Source organism: Channa argus, chromosome 14 (assembly GCF_033026475.1).
Source record: "Channa argus isolate prfri chromosome 14, Channa argus male v1.0, whole genome shotgun sequence".
NCBI lineage: Eukaryota > Metazoa > Chordata > Actinopteri > Anabantiformes > Channidae > Channa > Channa argus.
Window position 1 is genome coordinate 2,616,228 of NC_090210.1, and position 16,418 is coordinate 2,632,645.

Here is a 16,418-nt window from a genome sequence, read left to right on the forward strand (position 1 = left end):
CTAGCTGTTGTAGTTGAGAGCGAAAACTAAGCTAGTAAATTACGTAGCAAGCAGATTTAATAAACCGCGGATAGTAGCGGCTGTAATTTAAGTTGTGTTTAAGTTTTGTAGTTATTTCAAGCGTTGCCATTTTTGCTGCATTACTCAGAAAAATGAATTACACGACGAAGGTAGTGCAGGTGACGAACGTGTCGCCGAGCACAACATCGGACCAGATGAGAACGCTGTTCGGTTTTCTGGGAACCATCGAAGAACTTAAGTTATTTCCACCAGAGTGAGTTGAATATCTGACCATTTATCAAGTTTACGGACATTGGAGTGAAGTTACATAGCGTTATTGCCATATTTGTTGCTAAACATTTAAGATGCCCTAGTGGTAACGTTACGGAAGTGTAGGCCTCTTATACAGTTAGCTAGTAAATATGAAGTTGGCTAACGTCAACTCATGGTAAATAAGGTTAATATTCACATTTTTACAATGTAACTTTGATGAAACTCTGTGTTGGAATCAAAACTAATAATCAATACTAGTAAATATAGGTAGCAAAAAAAGAGTTGCCGGCCTTGTAGCTCAATAGGTAGCGCAGCAAGCTGGGACACGGAAGCTCCTCGGGGGGGGGGGGGGGGGGGGGGGGGATGGGGCAATGTAACAAGCCTGTAGAATATGTTTATGTTGCTAAATGAAAATGAAGGTTGTTTTTAATTTTTTTAAAATCAAGAATAGACAGTAAGCATACCCTATTTTTAAATGAATTTTAACATGTTAAAGTTACTTCACAAGTGTTTCCAGCCTAATGTTAAGAATGGGATTAAAATAAATGACACAAAAGACAGCAAAAATTTAATAAAAATATAAATACAGGAAAAATCTAATAAAAAAACAACAACAACAACCTGATATAATTAATCTATTGTGTTGTGTAAATGTGAATGTTTAAAAAAATGTCCCCATTAAGGTTTTAGTTTTTTCCTGACCAATAGCCACATAACCCTAAAGGTATAAAATGAATAGAAGAGCAGCGTTTCTTTTTTGCTTTATTGACAAGAATTATTATGACTTAATATGTAATATCCAAATGGTAACTAATGCAGTGTCATGACACTTATTTTATGGGGACAGTATGAAGCAGGGAAGTTGTATTGAAGGGTGGTTTTACACTGACTCTTAGAATCATTTTTGTTTTGTATTACTGAATGTACCATTATTATTCATTTCTTCTACAGTGATTCTCCGATGCCTGTGACGTCGCGGGTTTGCTTTGTGAAGTTCCAGGAGCCCGAGTCTGTTGGAGTGTCTCAGCATCTCACTAACACCGTGTTTGTGGACAGAGCGTTGATAGTGGTTCCATTTGCAGAAGGTTTGTCTCAGACTTGTTCTTTATGTATGAGTGGTCCTCGTCGATTGAGTGGCATGACTCCTGAATAGTGACGGTGTAAATGCGTGAAAGTTAATTTTGCCGTCCCATATGTGAATTTCACACAAGTCAGCTCAACTGGTCTATGTGAGATTTTTAAAATAATTTCAGTGATGCTGGCAATGGCATAACCCGCACAGTTCGTATTTAATTTTTGAAAAAATACATCTGTAGGAAACAGTTTTTCTCTGCCTTAATAATCTTGTCTGCATGTAGAAAATGCAGTCTATCCAAACCTCCCGCACAGACTGGTTGAACAGTCCCTAGCTGTGGGCACCACAGACACACACAGTTCAGAAGTTTATTAAACTCTTAACCATATGAATTTCATTTACTCCCCCATATTGGACTATCCTCTGTTAAACTTCTCTCTGTTATTTGTGTGTGTGTATATGTGTGTGTGTGTGTGTTTTGAGTGTGATTTTTGTAGTGAAGAAGGCAAAAGCAGCCCCCTCGTTGATGGCTGAAAGTGGTCCTCTGCCTGCCAACAGGGGATTGTAGACATTTGCAAAGGCCAGCAAGCATTCAAGCCCCACCCCTCTCTTTTTGTGTCCTCTATTCTTTCTCTGCCTTCTCTTTTTCTTTCATTCTGTCTAACTTATCTTTTCTAGAGTATAAAAGGTCAGCTGTAACGGACATAGCATTTTTGCAGCTTTGGACACTGCATATCTATTCATTTTATTACAGTGACTGTAATCTCCATATGCTTTTACCGAACAAATCTCATGAGAAGACAAAAAAGACCATTGTTGTCCAAAAACTATCAGAAGCATATCAGAGCTCCGGTCTTTACACCGGGTGACATGTTTGCTCATTATGGTGAATGCAGACACAACAGTTTATTTCAAGTCACAAACCATCCTTCTATTAAAATTTCTTGCTAGCACATTAAAAGTATATTTATTTGCCATACAGTCATATTTGTTATAAACTTTTGTGACTAGTTCAAACTGAGTGAATTGTGACTGAGAACAGGCAGATTGTAGAAGTTTGAGAGCCTTGAGACATACTTTGTTCTGGGTCTTTTCATGGGAGCTGTTGGCAATAACATAAAAAAATCCTGACTAATAGAAAAAAAACTTTGAACGAAAATCAGTACTTTTGGATGTCATCTCAAAGCTTGTACATTAAGGCTGGGTGTTGATAATCATATCCCTAGATGGCTGACACTACAGAGACTAACTTTGAAAAGGCGAATCTTGGCAGTTCGATTGGGACTTAAAACACTAGTCAATGATCGTTATTTATATAATTTCTGACAAGTTAGTTGCACTGCGTTTCCTTGTCAAAAATACCCCACGCGGACATGGAATGTTCGTACAATATTCTCTTTAACAGTGGTCTTTTTTTGTTGTTGTTTTACAGTTCTTTTTCCTGGCTCAGCCAGTCCTGTATACCAGGCCCTGCTGAAAATACCAACCAACCGTTTTGTCTCCTGCAGCAATTTCTCTCCAGTGTGCTCTTTTATTTAAATGTTGTCATTGTTGTATGTCCGTATTAAGTCATGTTGTTTTGGGGGTGGATTAACAATTAGATGATTATGAGGTGTTTCATATAATAATCTTGGACCGTTTTTAAAAATTAAATCCCAGCCACATTCCAAATAAAGGGAAAAAATATACTTTATTGATTTGTGATAGAGCACGTTAATCAAACCCGTCTGTTGCCAATCTGCTGTTCTGGTTTGGTTAATTGATGCAGTCACAGGTAAGCATACTAGAATGATGTACAACAGCCACGCTACCTACCCTAATTTTCTGTTTTTGCCATTTAGTATATTACAACTTTATCCTCTGAAATGTGTTTGGTAAGTACACACTGATAGTTTGTATAGTGTTCTTGCCAAATCCCTAAATTTCTCTTTGTTGTGTGTATCTCGATTTTTCTCTGTGTGCTTTTAGTAGCGAAGCCGCCAGCGTGAGTCGCTTGTTTCAGTAAACATCTATATGAAAATTGAGGGCACACCCAACTGGAGAAGCCGCTGTGCTTGCTAACGTTTGGTTCATGACTTAAAAAACACGTTCAGGTGATATATTCTTGGCAGTGTTCATTGGAGTAGTGTGAAATATTCCAGCAATAGTTATGTCACTGCAATGATTTTGTTGAACTAAGGGAACAATCTTCTCTGATGTGTAAGGTAACCAATTTGTTGAACCTAAATGAAGAAATGCAGTGTGAAGACATTTTTTTTTTTCCCCTTGAAAATGTGTTTATGTACTTTATGCTGTAAGAATGTTATTCTCTCCTAATGCCGGATTTTATTCTCATGTAGGATCGATTCCAGATGAGGCTAAAGCTTTGTCACTGTTGGCGCCAGCAAATGCTGTAGCAGGAATTCTGCCAGGAGGAGGACTTCTTCCAACACCCAGTCCCATCCCCAATCCAGCTGTAAGTCTTCACACTGATCATAGCAGACTACTAGTGAGTGAGTAGAGAGATTATATATTTATGATGTTATTTTACCATTTCAAGGTGGGTAAAATTAGGTCAGGAGTAGTCGTATTTTTTTGTTTGTTGAAAGTATAGAGACGATCTTTCTCGTATCTGATGGTCCACAACATGTGCTTCACTCCGGAGATCGTTCAATTACAAACACTGAACATTTATTGTATTTGCTTCTAAACTAAGCCGATAACAGACTAATTGTACATACAAGTTTACGAAGAGTAATCTCACAAACATGTTCAGACAGTTTCATCAGACAAGTTTCTCAAAGTCAGGCTAAACCCACAGAACCCGTTAAGAAACCGTTTCCCTCCACAGCTACACACTGAACCTTTTACTTCTACCTTGTCGCTCTGCCCACAGCCTTGTAGTCAGTTCCTGTTGACCATGTCTGCTCCCTTCAGTAGTTGAGCTGAACTCTCGTACAAATACTATTGCTATGCCTTTTGTCCTCGACAAAAATCTTTAAAGGTAAATTATGAAGGCAAACAATAAAGCCATATGATGATGTCATCAGTAAACCTAACTGTTTACCTTTTAATCCAATTAACCTTACAATAGACAACATAAATGAAAAATAGAGGAAACCCTAGTTGGTTCATACAGGAAGGAAATCATGATGCAGTAGTAACCATCATTACTTTCATGTTTTACCACTAGTATGTAAACATTTGTAAGAGCTCAACAGCAGTCCAGCAAAAAGTGCATTCGTATGTGTGTGTTTTTGTTCTAGCTTGGAGGAAACCCTTTCGCTGGGACAACCCTAGATGCGATGGCTGCTTTTGGATTTCCAGGACCCAATATGAATCCCCAGGTTGTGAAGTCACCTCGAATGACAATGATTATTGTGATTTATTTCCTAAATCTGCATAGGGGAACATAAAGTACATTTAATCACACTCTCTTTTTCAACTGTCCCTTTACAGGCTGCTGATCAGTTGTTAAAATTAATGACAGATCCAAAGTAAGTATGCAAAGGCTTACTTAAAGAAATCTGTGTTGGTGTGTCTGCATTATGTTGAATAAACTCATAATTATTCTTCTGTTCAGGCTAAATCCCCTTGCTGCAGGCCTAAATCTGAACCCAGGCCTGAAGGCAGATGCATCCAGTAAAGAAATCGAAGAGGCCATGAAGAGAGTCAGAGAGGCTCAGTCGCTCATTTCTGCTGCTATTGAACCTGGAAGTGAGTGGACAAAAGTTGATTTTTGCATTTTTTAATAGCTTCTGTTGTCACACTGGTCCTATGTCTCTGCTATATCCTCATTATAAATGTCTAATATTCTGTCAACATTCTTAATGTCCTACAGGTAAGGAGAGCAAAAAGAAGCACTCTCGTTCCAGGTCCAGGTCTAGAAGGAGAAGGTCCAGATCGCGTTCAAGATACAGGTGAAATCTTCTTTTCAATCATTTAGTAGTTAAGATTGGGAAACTTTATTTTTACCACACAATGCTAAATAGTTTCAATCGCTGGTTGCAGGCGAAGCAGAAGCAGATCAAAGCGAAGATCAAGCTCGAGAAACCGGAAGCGCTCTAAAAGTCCGCGCAGGAGGCGCACCCACTCCAGAGACCGGAGCAGGAGATCTAGTAGCAGATCAAGGTAAGTTAAGTGTGTGTTAAAGCTTATCCATGAGAATGCTCTCAGTCATTAACATTTTCCTAACATCTTCAATTGAAATTATCTACAGAGATAAAAAGAAAGATGACTCTGGGAGAAGAAGATCCAAAACACCACCTAAAAGTTACAGCACAGCCAGGAGGTCACGCAGCATCAGCCGGTGAGTAAATCCAGGATGTTTGTGTGCTTTGGCAAAATTTATAGACCTGCTGTGTCTGATTTGAAGTCGGGATACAATATTTAAGTTTTTGTCTGGTTCTACTTCACAGGAGACGTAGGAGAAGTCGGAGCAACAGCAGATCTCCTAAAAAGTCCCCTAAAAGGAGAAGTTCCAGGTCTCCATCTCCTCGAAGGTTTGTTTGTTGATGTGAAACTTTTTTGGATGCGCTGACTTTCTGTTCATGCTAAATGCATCATCAGTGCACCATTGGAAAGTCAAATTAATTTAGAAGCTTGCTTTTCCGAACGGTTCATGAACAACTGGTGGTTTTGAATTGGTTTTAATAAAACCTCAAAAGTTGGGTTAGGTGTGGAAGGAAAAAAAACCCACCAGGATTGTGGTTGAACACTTGACAGGACTAAGATTTCCTCATGAGCAATAGAAAACTAAAAAAAAAATTATTCTGTCTTCTGAAATGTCTGTCAAGAAAGAAATATTACAAGCAAACAGTATGTGAGAGTTAACAGTCCAATGAGCAACAAAAAACGCAAACCTACATTTTCTTTGTCTGGTCCTGGTAATTTAATGAGACACTGGACTTTTCTCCTCCTGCAGACACAAGAAGGAAAAGAAAAGGGAAAAGGAAAGGGACAGAGACCGCAGGAATGACAAGGAACGTATTCGTGAGGAACGCGAACGCTCCAACAGCAAGAAAAAGAAAAGTAAAGACAAAGAACGAGAGCGGGACAGAAAATCAGACTGTGAGAAAGGAGATGTTAAGGTTGGTCTACAAAGAGGACAATGCATGTTTTGTCCTGTGTAAAAATCTGAACTTCGTCTGCTGTTTGGGGTATGTTTGACAGCCTTTGTCTTAACTCACAGAGGTGAGCAGTGCTGCTCTAATTTAGGACAAACTGGAGGCGTTTACACTCTAAAATGTACTGTCCATTGGTGTCCTTTCACAGATCACCAGGGATTACGATGAAGAAGAACAAGGTTACGACAGTGACAAGGAGAGGGAGGACAGGAAGGATTCAGATTACTCTGCTTTGTCTCCTCAGTCAGTAGAAGGTAATGGGACAGTCTGTCCTGTGAAGCAGGCTAAAGTTAACGGTGCTGATGATCGTCATGAAGAGGACATGGATGTCAGCGACTGAGTGGTCTGACCTGCTTTGTCTCTCCTAGTCCCTCCTCTCTGGTTGTGAATGTGTTACAGAATGACATAAAATGTGAAATGTGTTTGGAATTGTATTTGTCACAGAGATGAGTTTGTGTTTTTGCAGATGTAAATGGCTGCATTGTCATACTGTCCTTTATCTTTTTCACAGCTTTAGTATATTTAAACAGCTTTGCTTTGCCCTGATCTTGTTTTGAGAGATTTTGTCACAGATTTACATTTGTTTAGTGGTTTGCTGCTCAGGTCTCTTTCCCCGTCTGTTTGAAACGATAACATTTGCTTTTTGTGATTTCAAAGTGTTTTATGAACAATTTCTTTTATAATAAAGTCTATTTGGACAGATTAGATTTTGTTTTTCATATTTTACATCATACTTTAGTATATGGGTAATAGAAATGAGGAGGAACAGTGATTAAATTCTTTATGTCCATTCTTGTATAGTTTTGTAATTAAAATACATTTAAAAGTGGAAAAGTGATGGTACAATAACAAGATCAGTTAATTGTTTGAACTGTTGATGACTTAATTTTAAGTTATTACAAAATATGATTATGCTTTTAAAATTGTCAAAGGTTCCAACTTTTAAATAAAGTGAACACTTTATTTTGAACTATTGATCATAGAAAATAAATTTAAGATTTAAACCTTCAGAAAGTCTCTGTGTACACTGAAAAGAATAATACAATACTTGTATGTAAAAACATGTCTGAGTCCAAAGTGTTGCATAACAGATACTGTAGTACAGCAAAATATGTAACAGTTGACAGATTAACAGATGCTTATTTGGAAGCCTCAGAATATCTTTTTATTAAACTTGCACAAAGACAGTTGAAACATGATGCTGGTGCTTTATTTAAAGGGATGTGAAGTAGGTATGGTTGCAGTACATATTAGCTGAAGCTGAAACGCAATGGATCAGTTTCTCATATGGCTAATTCTGGTATTTCCAGCCATATAAACTTCACAGCTTGGTTTACTCTGATTGGATTAAAACAAAACAAAAAGCCAAAAACAAAATTTTACGCAGACTCGTGAAGATTTTAGAAGCACTAAACACTGTTAGTGTTATAGATTTCAGTTTTTCCTTAAATGTAAATACAAACAAGTCTGCATATAATGCAACAAATGTTAAGAGAATATAGCTTAAAGATGCATGTGATCCAGTAGGCCAATACAGCCACCGCATGCCTTAAATATACTTCATATCAGTGCAGTGTTAAACAAAGAACAGTTTACCTGATATCCCATCTGGGTTCTCCCACACACAAATATACAAACAACCCTTGACAGTACAAGTATTCACTCACACTGAGCACAGACAAACATGGAGACAACTGAGAGGTAACGTGAGCTAACCTGAAAATACAGGAAGTTGCATCCTGCATAGGGGAAAAGGCTTGGATATCGAACTGTTTATGCATTTTTATGTTAAACCTTCTCACAGCTGGGTAAAAACATTCATAAGTACTGGAAATGTATTGCTACACAGTGTTACTTCCTTGAGTATATATATTTATATATATATATCTCATACATAATTTATAAATGAATATTAGGCTCAGTGTGAGGATATAGCTATATATGTGTGATTTTGTTATGAATTGCTGATGTGTTATTTACAGATGGCTGTGCAGTTTCAAGAATGAGTGTTCAGTGTGTTAAAATGAGGAGATATAGTAAATATTACAAGAGCGATGAGACTAGGCTGGGTTTTGTGAGAGCAGCACAGAGCAGTGGAGTGAACCGCTCAGTTGGTGAACAGTGTACAGAGTACAATGAAAGCTATCACTCGTTTCATGAAAACAACAGCCAATACGCATTTCTATGCAAGATTGCATTGACTTGCTTTGGATCCATTGGCTAAAGAAACAACCGATCTGATCAACAACTCAACTGACCTTTTTTAACAATGAATGTACTAATAAAACAACACAAAATTCCAATTCCCCCCCCCCACTCCCACTCCCAAAACATATTCACTTGCTGGCCATTTCACAGCTCAGAGGTCTGGAAAGCGACTGGGATCTTCTTTGTACTCAGCAGGGATGAAGAAAATTGACTCCTCAAATTCATCATAGCGGAATTCTTGAAAGGTGACAGTGGCTGTAATTGTTGGGAAGACAGGGATGTCTGTAAGGGAGGAAACGAGAGAAGAAATAATGTTCTGTTATTGTTCCTTTCCAGCTCAATCCACTGACAGGAATAAAGCAGCAGGTTGACACAAACGTACACATACCAAGTTTGACTGGAAACCCAGGCGGAAGTTTCATCTGAACAAACTCTCGGAGTTTGTTGAAGTGCTTGAACGGGGCTACGACCTCCAACACATTTAGTAACCTGCAGGCATAGCAAAATGAGTCAAAACGAGTCTTTTATTTGTCATAATTTGCTGTCAGGTACAGAAAACCTTCCGAAATCTCAGCAAAAGAGTCAAACAGCAATTTGAGATCTTGAGAGAAGAAAGAACACTGACTTTCACCAAACTGTGACCCTGAGCAAGACTGTAAATGCACTGAATGAATGAGTGGTGAAGCCAGCCACCCTCGTTTATTTCCAAGGACCCCACTGACATAAGGTAGCATGGATTTCTATGAAAATAATAAACCAGCAATATTTGAAAAGCCCAGACGGTAATTTAAAGACTTGATGTTCTGAAAGTGCCTTTAGATTAATGAAATCCTCCTCCAACCATCTGGACAGAAAATGCTCTCTCTTAATTATTACAAATCTTTATTATTACAATTGAATTGGCTTAGAGAAATATCCACAGCCAACCGACAATCCATAAACCGAAGCTGTTGGGCTAAAATGCCTTCAAACTGATATGCGGAGCTTATAAAACAGTTCCAAACAGGAAACGTTACTGAAGTTACGGCTGCAAATGGTGGTCACACTAATTACTGAAGGTACATGTTCACATATTTAACCAAACACAAATATTTAAAATTGGATGTTTTTCCACAATAAATACGTGTAATTTGTGTCCCATTTGATTAACTTTGAAGGGTAACCGCAGATAATATAATGACCACAGGTTTATGGGAAGTAAACCACAGGTTTACTTCCCATAATTTCAATTATTTCAACTTCCTTTTGCTGACTGCAGCACAGCAGGCTTGAGCACTTTTGCTATGGAGAAGAAACCAGTGAATACAGGACAGCTGAGAATTAAAAATTCCTGTTGTTACATTTGTGAATTCTAGTTAAACAGAGTGATTAGACTGATTAAAGCTGATTAAAGCTGCAGACTCTAACATCTGTTTTAGAAAAAGCATTTTTTTTAGCTTCGGCCTGCCATGAGCAACCCAGGAGAAACAATTCGAATCTCTGTAACTGGATCTGAATCACAGCTACAATACACTACAATCCAGTCATTTTGTATCTAATCATGTACTTTTCACTAATTATTAATGAACTGGATGGTTGTTACTTTAAGCAAAACAACATGCAACTTTTGGGAATCAAGCCAGCTCTAGCACGAGTCTCAAAATCAAGCCACACCACTCTTTTCCCAAAATCACGAGTGTATTTATCCACAATCGATCTGAACAAAAAGCTTTGTAAACAGGTCTAAGAAGGAAGCGCTGTACTTACGACTCAATGCCTAGAGGGAAATCCTGGCTCATTGCTACAGTGGCTTTGAAGTTCTTCTTGCTTTCCTTACACACAAGCTCTCTCCCAAGATGAGGCGGCCTTAGGATGGGGAGTGACACAAAGACATTGCTTTTAAATACCCACGGTGGTTCATGTGGAATCTGATCTGCTCATAGCTGCCCTGAATTAACTGCTATTACAATTGGGACTGATATAGTCCTAGAAATCACCAGATGCTCACTTTCCATGCTCTGCAGTGATGTACTCTTCCCAAGAAATTGTGTTGGGGTCTGGAGCGGTGAGGGACTGCCTCCTCACAGGCTGGGGGTAAGAAAATATGAGTGAGTCATCAGAGCCTTTATTGTTCAGAAACACAAGATAGTCGGGACATTGAATTTCTTTCATTTCACCTCAAAGTTCTGTTCACTGATGCTGCCTCCTTTACTCAAGCTCTCCATAATAGCTTTGTTCCTCAGGATGTCCTCCTCGCTAAGGTGCTCTCGCCGTTTTCTCGACTCTAGCATAAGACCGTTCACTGCATAGAAGTCAGCTAGGAAGTTTCCTACTCTTTCCTGTACAGAAAACAAGCACTTTTAATCACCTAGCAATTTAAAGTCCTACAGCACCATTCTTATCATGAGACAAGAGGCAGGCTGAGGGGGGGGGGGGGGGGGGGGGGTTAATGGCTGTATTCAATTTAAAAGAGGCTTCAAACTTCACTTCCTCTCATCCCAATCAGCGGTCGGGTCTGTGCGTAGGTTTATGAGAAGAACATTATTCAAAGTAACTTAAATGACTGTGTGGGCGCGCAGGGCCAATATGTTCTGCAAACGTTAAGTGCCACCTTTACATTGTGAAGGGGTAACACTGTGTTTCCTTTCTGTGCTCAGCGTCATTATTACACAGGCCTTACTGTTTTATCCTCTCTGAAGAGCCAGCCGATCTGACTGCGAGAGAAAGTGATGGACTTTGTAGACAGAGTTGCAGAGTAGACGTCGCTGCTCATCAAAATATCCACTTCTTCTTCAGTCTCCATCTCTGACTCCTTGGAGGAAAACATTGAGAATGAGGTGATGATGATGACACAATGTGGAAAAAATAAATAAAAAATACGTTGATGCCACTCACTCACCTCATGGTGTATTCTTTGGTACACTTTGGCTTCATTATCTAGAACAACAAAGGACTGGGAGGGTGTCGCGTCGCCATTGAAAATGAAGCTAAGATCTCCGCGCTGACATTTCATATCAGTGAAGTCTATGAGAGTGGTATCAAGTCTAAATCAAGCAAGAGAAGAGAGGCGAGTCGTTGAAGATGATTATGTCCTCGTTTTTAGATCTAAAAGAAGTCCTTGACCTGGATTTCTTTAAACAGTGAACTAAGACTCTTTAATAAAGAAAAGAAATAACAATCTAGTGTTTGATGTCTTACCTGATGTTGATGCCCTGCTTGTAAATTTTACAAGCATCAGAAGGCAAAATCCGGGACAACAAAGGCACTAAAGAATGGAGAAAAGGTGTAAATTAATTCAACTGTAGTGGATGGAAGTTTTGCATACTTGCAGGTTTAACACTGATGATAAAAGAAAGACAAAGTTTACCCACCCAACTACTTTAAACTTTTAAGAAGTCAGAAAATTGATTTCAAATGGAAACTAGTCTCATCAATTGTTGTGCTGTAATTAGAACAGGTGTTATATATTGAACTTACCCCAGCTCTGAAAATCCCAATGAAGCTCCAGATAAAAGTCACCAAGCTACAGAAAAGATGCAAACATTTCAAGCTGAACAGATGAACTCATACATCATGAGACGAAGGGTACAGTTCTGTGAAGATTTCACATTATAAATTTCAGCAGTTACTAAAACTACACAAGGAGTAAAAATGCAGCGATGCACAATGACTGTTGTCAGTGACATTTTTAAACATGAAGCCAGTTTTGATCCTCACCTCCCTGAGTGCCTTTAGTAATTTCGGCCTCTTATCCTCTACGCTTTCTCTGGACTGCTGCTTTAACTTACGCAGTATAGCTGTGACTGAGAAAAAGAGGGCAAAATGAAATCAAACAACAAACCCAGTTACACACATTCACACCTAAAACATGCTGCGAACATTTACTCTCTTAACCTGGATTCAGGCAGACATTTTAACTCACAGAAAGGATTTCACCACCCAAATACATTATCTTGGCTATAACTAGTTTATCATTGGCTGTGACAATCTCAATAGCAGAAATATACATATTTATATATTTAAAGTAATTCTGCAAGAAATGTGCTCTAGCATGTATGTATTTGAATGGAACATCTGGATAAATATTTCTTGATACCTTGGTCAACAAAAAAACACAAGATTATATGGTTGTATGTAATGTTTCGATAATAATGTGATTTTGGAGTGTGGGTCAGCTATGCTCAGTGTTTTCAGAGTGTCATGCAATTCACATTAGAAGCTGCAGCAGCAGGGATTAAAGATGCTATGAAAAGCCAGTGGCTCATAAAGCGCAATTCACAGACAGACCACAACACAACAACATGATCTTAGATGGACACACTTTGACCGGTGTGAGGAATTGAGAGTGAGAAAAAAACATGACTGAGGCAGAAGTGCCGATGAGGTGCTTGCTGCTCATGGGGACACTGCAATTGCACACAAACAAGCAGTGAGCAAGCTGATCAATGTGCAAATGTAAAAGTGAAAGGACATGACATGACATGACAAGGACATGAAGATTGCAGTATTTTGTTTAGAGCTCTGACCCACACATATGATATTAAGCATGTTATTTCATTCTTCCTTCTAGTTGTGTGCAGCATTTTATTTAACTCAAGATCAAAATCTAAATGAATGCTGTGACTGGAGTTGACTTTCTTTGCATGTCCTTGATGATGTCTCTCCTTCACCCTTGTGAGTGAGATGACCTTCTGCTGTCCCAGCCTGCCAGAGCAGGCATAAAGTGTTGAGATGCATACTAAAAAGGTTGAGAGCCATTTGTCAAACTACTAGGCCCTCATCACCGATGACAAGGATGGTGATAATGAATTATTCACACAAAAATGTGTAAGCTCAGTTCAGTCAAACAAACTGAATTAAATTATCTCATGTTTAGTACCTTTACTAGATACTTAGATTTCATTTTTTTCTTCAATGAGCATTAATGAAATTAACACTGCCCTCAAAAAAAAGACAGACGGATGAATTCATCCCAAAGGTATTAGCTGATGCCTTTCACATTTCGCTGGATGTCAAATCTAAAAGCAGCAGCATCATTAAGCAGGGTGATGGCCAGACTGTAAGCTCAGGGCTTCCTAACACTAAGCCATCATTCAGGCAGCCTTCCAGCCCATCTGGATGACAAGGGCGCTGAGAAAATCCACCTTAACTCTTTAGCTCTCTGTAGAATGCACATGCTGTGACATCCAACAATACTTAACCAACCCCTTGACTTTTTTTGTCCACGATTTGCAAAACCCAATAATATGAAATTACAGTTGCTCAATGATGTACACCAGTTCATCAGCCAGCCACTACAGGGATTTAGCTGACACTTACCAAGACAATATAAATATTAAATTATAAAACAATTCCAGATCTCAAAATAAACTAAATAACATCTAGATGACTAACCCAACTATAGCGACAGCTTTACGTTTAATCTTGTAATAAATGCAGTTAGTTTTCTATTTCAATTTTTTATTTTACCTTCTTGCTTTTGTTTACACTAAATTCTATACAGTTTATATTTATATACAGTTGTTTTATACAGTTATTTGTATGCAGTTGTTTTGCACTAACGGGCCAATTTCATCCAATTACAGTTACAACAGTTTTATTTGCACTGATGTTGGTCATCTTAATGTCTTAGTGTACAGATGTATGTAGTTTCTTGTTCCTACTCCGTGTACCTTGAATTGTCCCCTGGGGACAAATAAATTGTGTTTGAAGTGGATGTGACTAAAGCCAAAACATGCTGATTAAAAACATCAGACAAACTCCAGGATAGCATACAATGTGTGAAAGCATGAATGACTAAACTTACTCATCTGCCTGTCACCATAACTGATGGCTTCTGCTAGAGGACTCCATCCCTGCATGTTCTTTATTTTTACAGGTGCATTATGGGCCAGTAAAAGGAGGGCACATTCTGGAAAAAAGACATATGATAGACAGATATATGATTAAGTCTGTTTTATGTGTATTCTCACTACTTTATGGTGTTTGATCAATTAACAAATAAAAACAACTGCAGAGTAAATGTTGAGATTTAAATATTACCTCTGCGAACTTCTCTAACTTAACTTTATAAAACACTTGTGCGTGGTCCCTTTGCAGAGGAAGAACTGACGGGGGCTTTAAAGTGAGCTGTAAACGCCTTTATTCAGTTCCACGAACATGTTCCTGGTTAGTATAACGGAGAATATCCCCGCCTATCATTCGATCGCCGTATGTTTGACCCAATTGTAAGGTTCGTTAAATTAACAAGTGAATGTACTGATGATTCCATCAATCACCTTTGAAGTGTGTTTAACCAATTGTAGACCAGAAGGTTGGGCACGAAAGAAGTTGTGCAGCTGGAAAGAACAGACGCAGCCATTGGCTACAAGGCGGCGGTGGAAAGTTAGGTGTGTAGCTGTGGAGGTACACGGTTTCCTGCCTTGTTCGGTGGAAATGATTGGCGAACGTGTACTGTGGAACTACTACGAGGAACATGTTCCTGGAATTGAAGAAATGTTCCGTGTTTGTCATACAACGTTCTCAGGAGCCGTTTTACTGCTTTAATAACGCTACATTATGACAGAGGAGCACTGCATATTTAGGGACATGTTCTGAGCTCATACCCGTATGGCCATTTTAGTTGGAATATTAGGTTTCATAAATGTGATTACACTAATGTTCAGTTTTACCTTTGTGGCCCAACATCACGGCCAGGTGAAGAGGTGTGTTCCCTGAAAAGAGAGACCATATAAGCATCAGTAACAGACGTACGCCTGTTGTGTAACGCATTATTCCCCCCAAACAATCAGGTAATAGCAGGAGATTTACCGTGCACATCTTTCTGAGAGATGTTATGGGTCCGGATGAGAGACGAAAGCCGTCGTACATCTCCCTTGAACACACATTCATGAACGGGGAACTCCGAGTCCTCACTTGTCAGGATTATTGGATTCTTGTTGTTGTCATTGACAACAATGCCAATTGACGATGAATTGCCGTTAATGTTATTTGCATTGAGCTGCTCTTGCTGCTGGAGGACAGAGGTTTTCACGGATTTCTGAAAAGGTCTGTTTGATTTGAAATGATTACTGGTACCGTTTGGGATAGTCCCGTTTGAAGGCTCATCGTACGTGTCCATTATCTCGTCATTTTTGTTTGGTTTGTTGTGGTCCTTTCGCATGGTGCGTATCTTCTCGCCCGTCATGATGTGTAACCGTTACTAGGCGAACTTTTTACTAGGCTTGGTTACAGGCTGGTGAATATGTGGCATAAATGGAGCAGCTAGTCGGCATTTGCACAACTCGCAGATACAATCACAACCAAGAGTCGCGTCAATTTAGGTCGAAAGCGAGGATCACTCGTAGCTGGAAGCTAACTGAAATAACGTTACACCTGCACCCAGCTCATAAGCCGACACTAGCTTCCAGCAGACGTTAGCTAGCCCGCAATAGAAAACGAATACAGTGGGTGCGGCAACGAAAACAATGCGAAACATAACAGAACACACAGGCACTAAATCGACACAGAGCTATAATTAAAACAAATTTTGAAAAGCGGCTACATTTTTGTCTGGTCTAACGCTTCTTGGCTGTACGTTGTACAATCGTATCGGTTCGTGTCAATCTGCTTTGCGGCAAAATCCTGACAGTCGGGATGTACAATGGAGGATGGTTCAACTAACCATCACTACTAGCTGGCTAGGTTGCCATTCTCGCGAGATCCCCCATCAGTTTGAACGCGAATTCGAACGGCCTACGCCATCTTTATGAGACGCACTTTTTTTTTTCTTCATCGCG

At 39.1% G+C, this 16,418-nt stretch overlaps 2 protein-coding genes across 3 annotated transcripts; one reads left to right on the forward strand and one right to left on the reverse strand.

Annotated features, from left to right (window-relative positions):
* Position 1: 1 nt before the first annotated feature.
* LOC137098200 (serine/arginine-rich splicing factor 11-like) lies at positions 2–7,158 on the forward strand. 2 transcript variants are annotated; one of them, XM_067474182.1, is made up of 12 exons: positions 2–274; positions 1,225–1,358; positions 3,688–3,803; positions 4,594–4,674; positions 4,787–4,824; positions 4,911–5,044; positions 5,169–5,247; positions 5,339–5,458; positions 5,547–5,636; positions 5,746–5,829; positions 6,252–6,417; positions 6,602–7,158. In XM_067474182.1, exons 1-12 carry the CDS (start codon positions 153–155, stop codon positions 6,791–6,793), a joined length of 1,356 nt encoding a protein of 451 aa, XP_067330283.1. In that variant the 5' UTR covers positions 2–152; the 3' UTR covers positions 6,794–7,158. The 2 variants fall into 2 exon arrangements, with proteins under 2 accessions (XP_067330283.1, XP_067330284.1); XM_067474183.1 differs by lacking the exons at positions 2–274; positions 1,225–1,358 and adding an exon at positions 1,366–3,441.
* Positions 7,159–7,641: 483 nt separating this feature from the next.
* On the reverse strand, positions 7,642–16,202 carry LOC137098199 (ankyrin repeat domain-containing protein 13C-like). The gene is made up of 13 exons (XM_067474181.1): positions 15,451–16,202; positions 15,312–15,353; positions 14,447–14,551; positions 12,358–12,443; positions 12,118–12,163; positions 11,839–11,905; positions 11,540–11,684; positions 11,321–11,452; positions 10,818–10,979; positions 10,649–10,728; positions 10,408–10,506; positions 9,050–9,150; positions 7,642–8,943 (listed from the first exon to the last, which is right to left on the reverse strand). Exons 1-13 carry the CDS (start codon positions 15,824–15,826, stop codon positions 8,813–8,815), a joined length of 1,572 nt encoding a protein of 523 aa, XP_067330282.1. The 5' UTR covers positions 15,827–16,202; the 3' UTR covers positions 7,642–8,812.
* Positions 16,203–16,418: the final 216 nt, after the last annotated feature.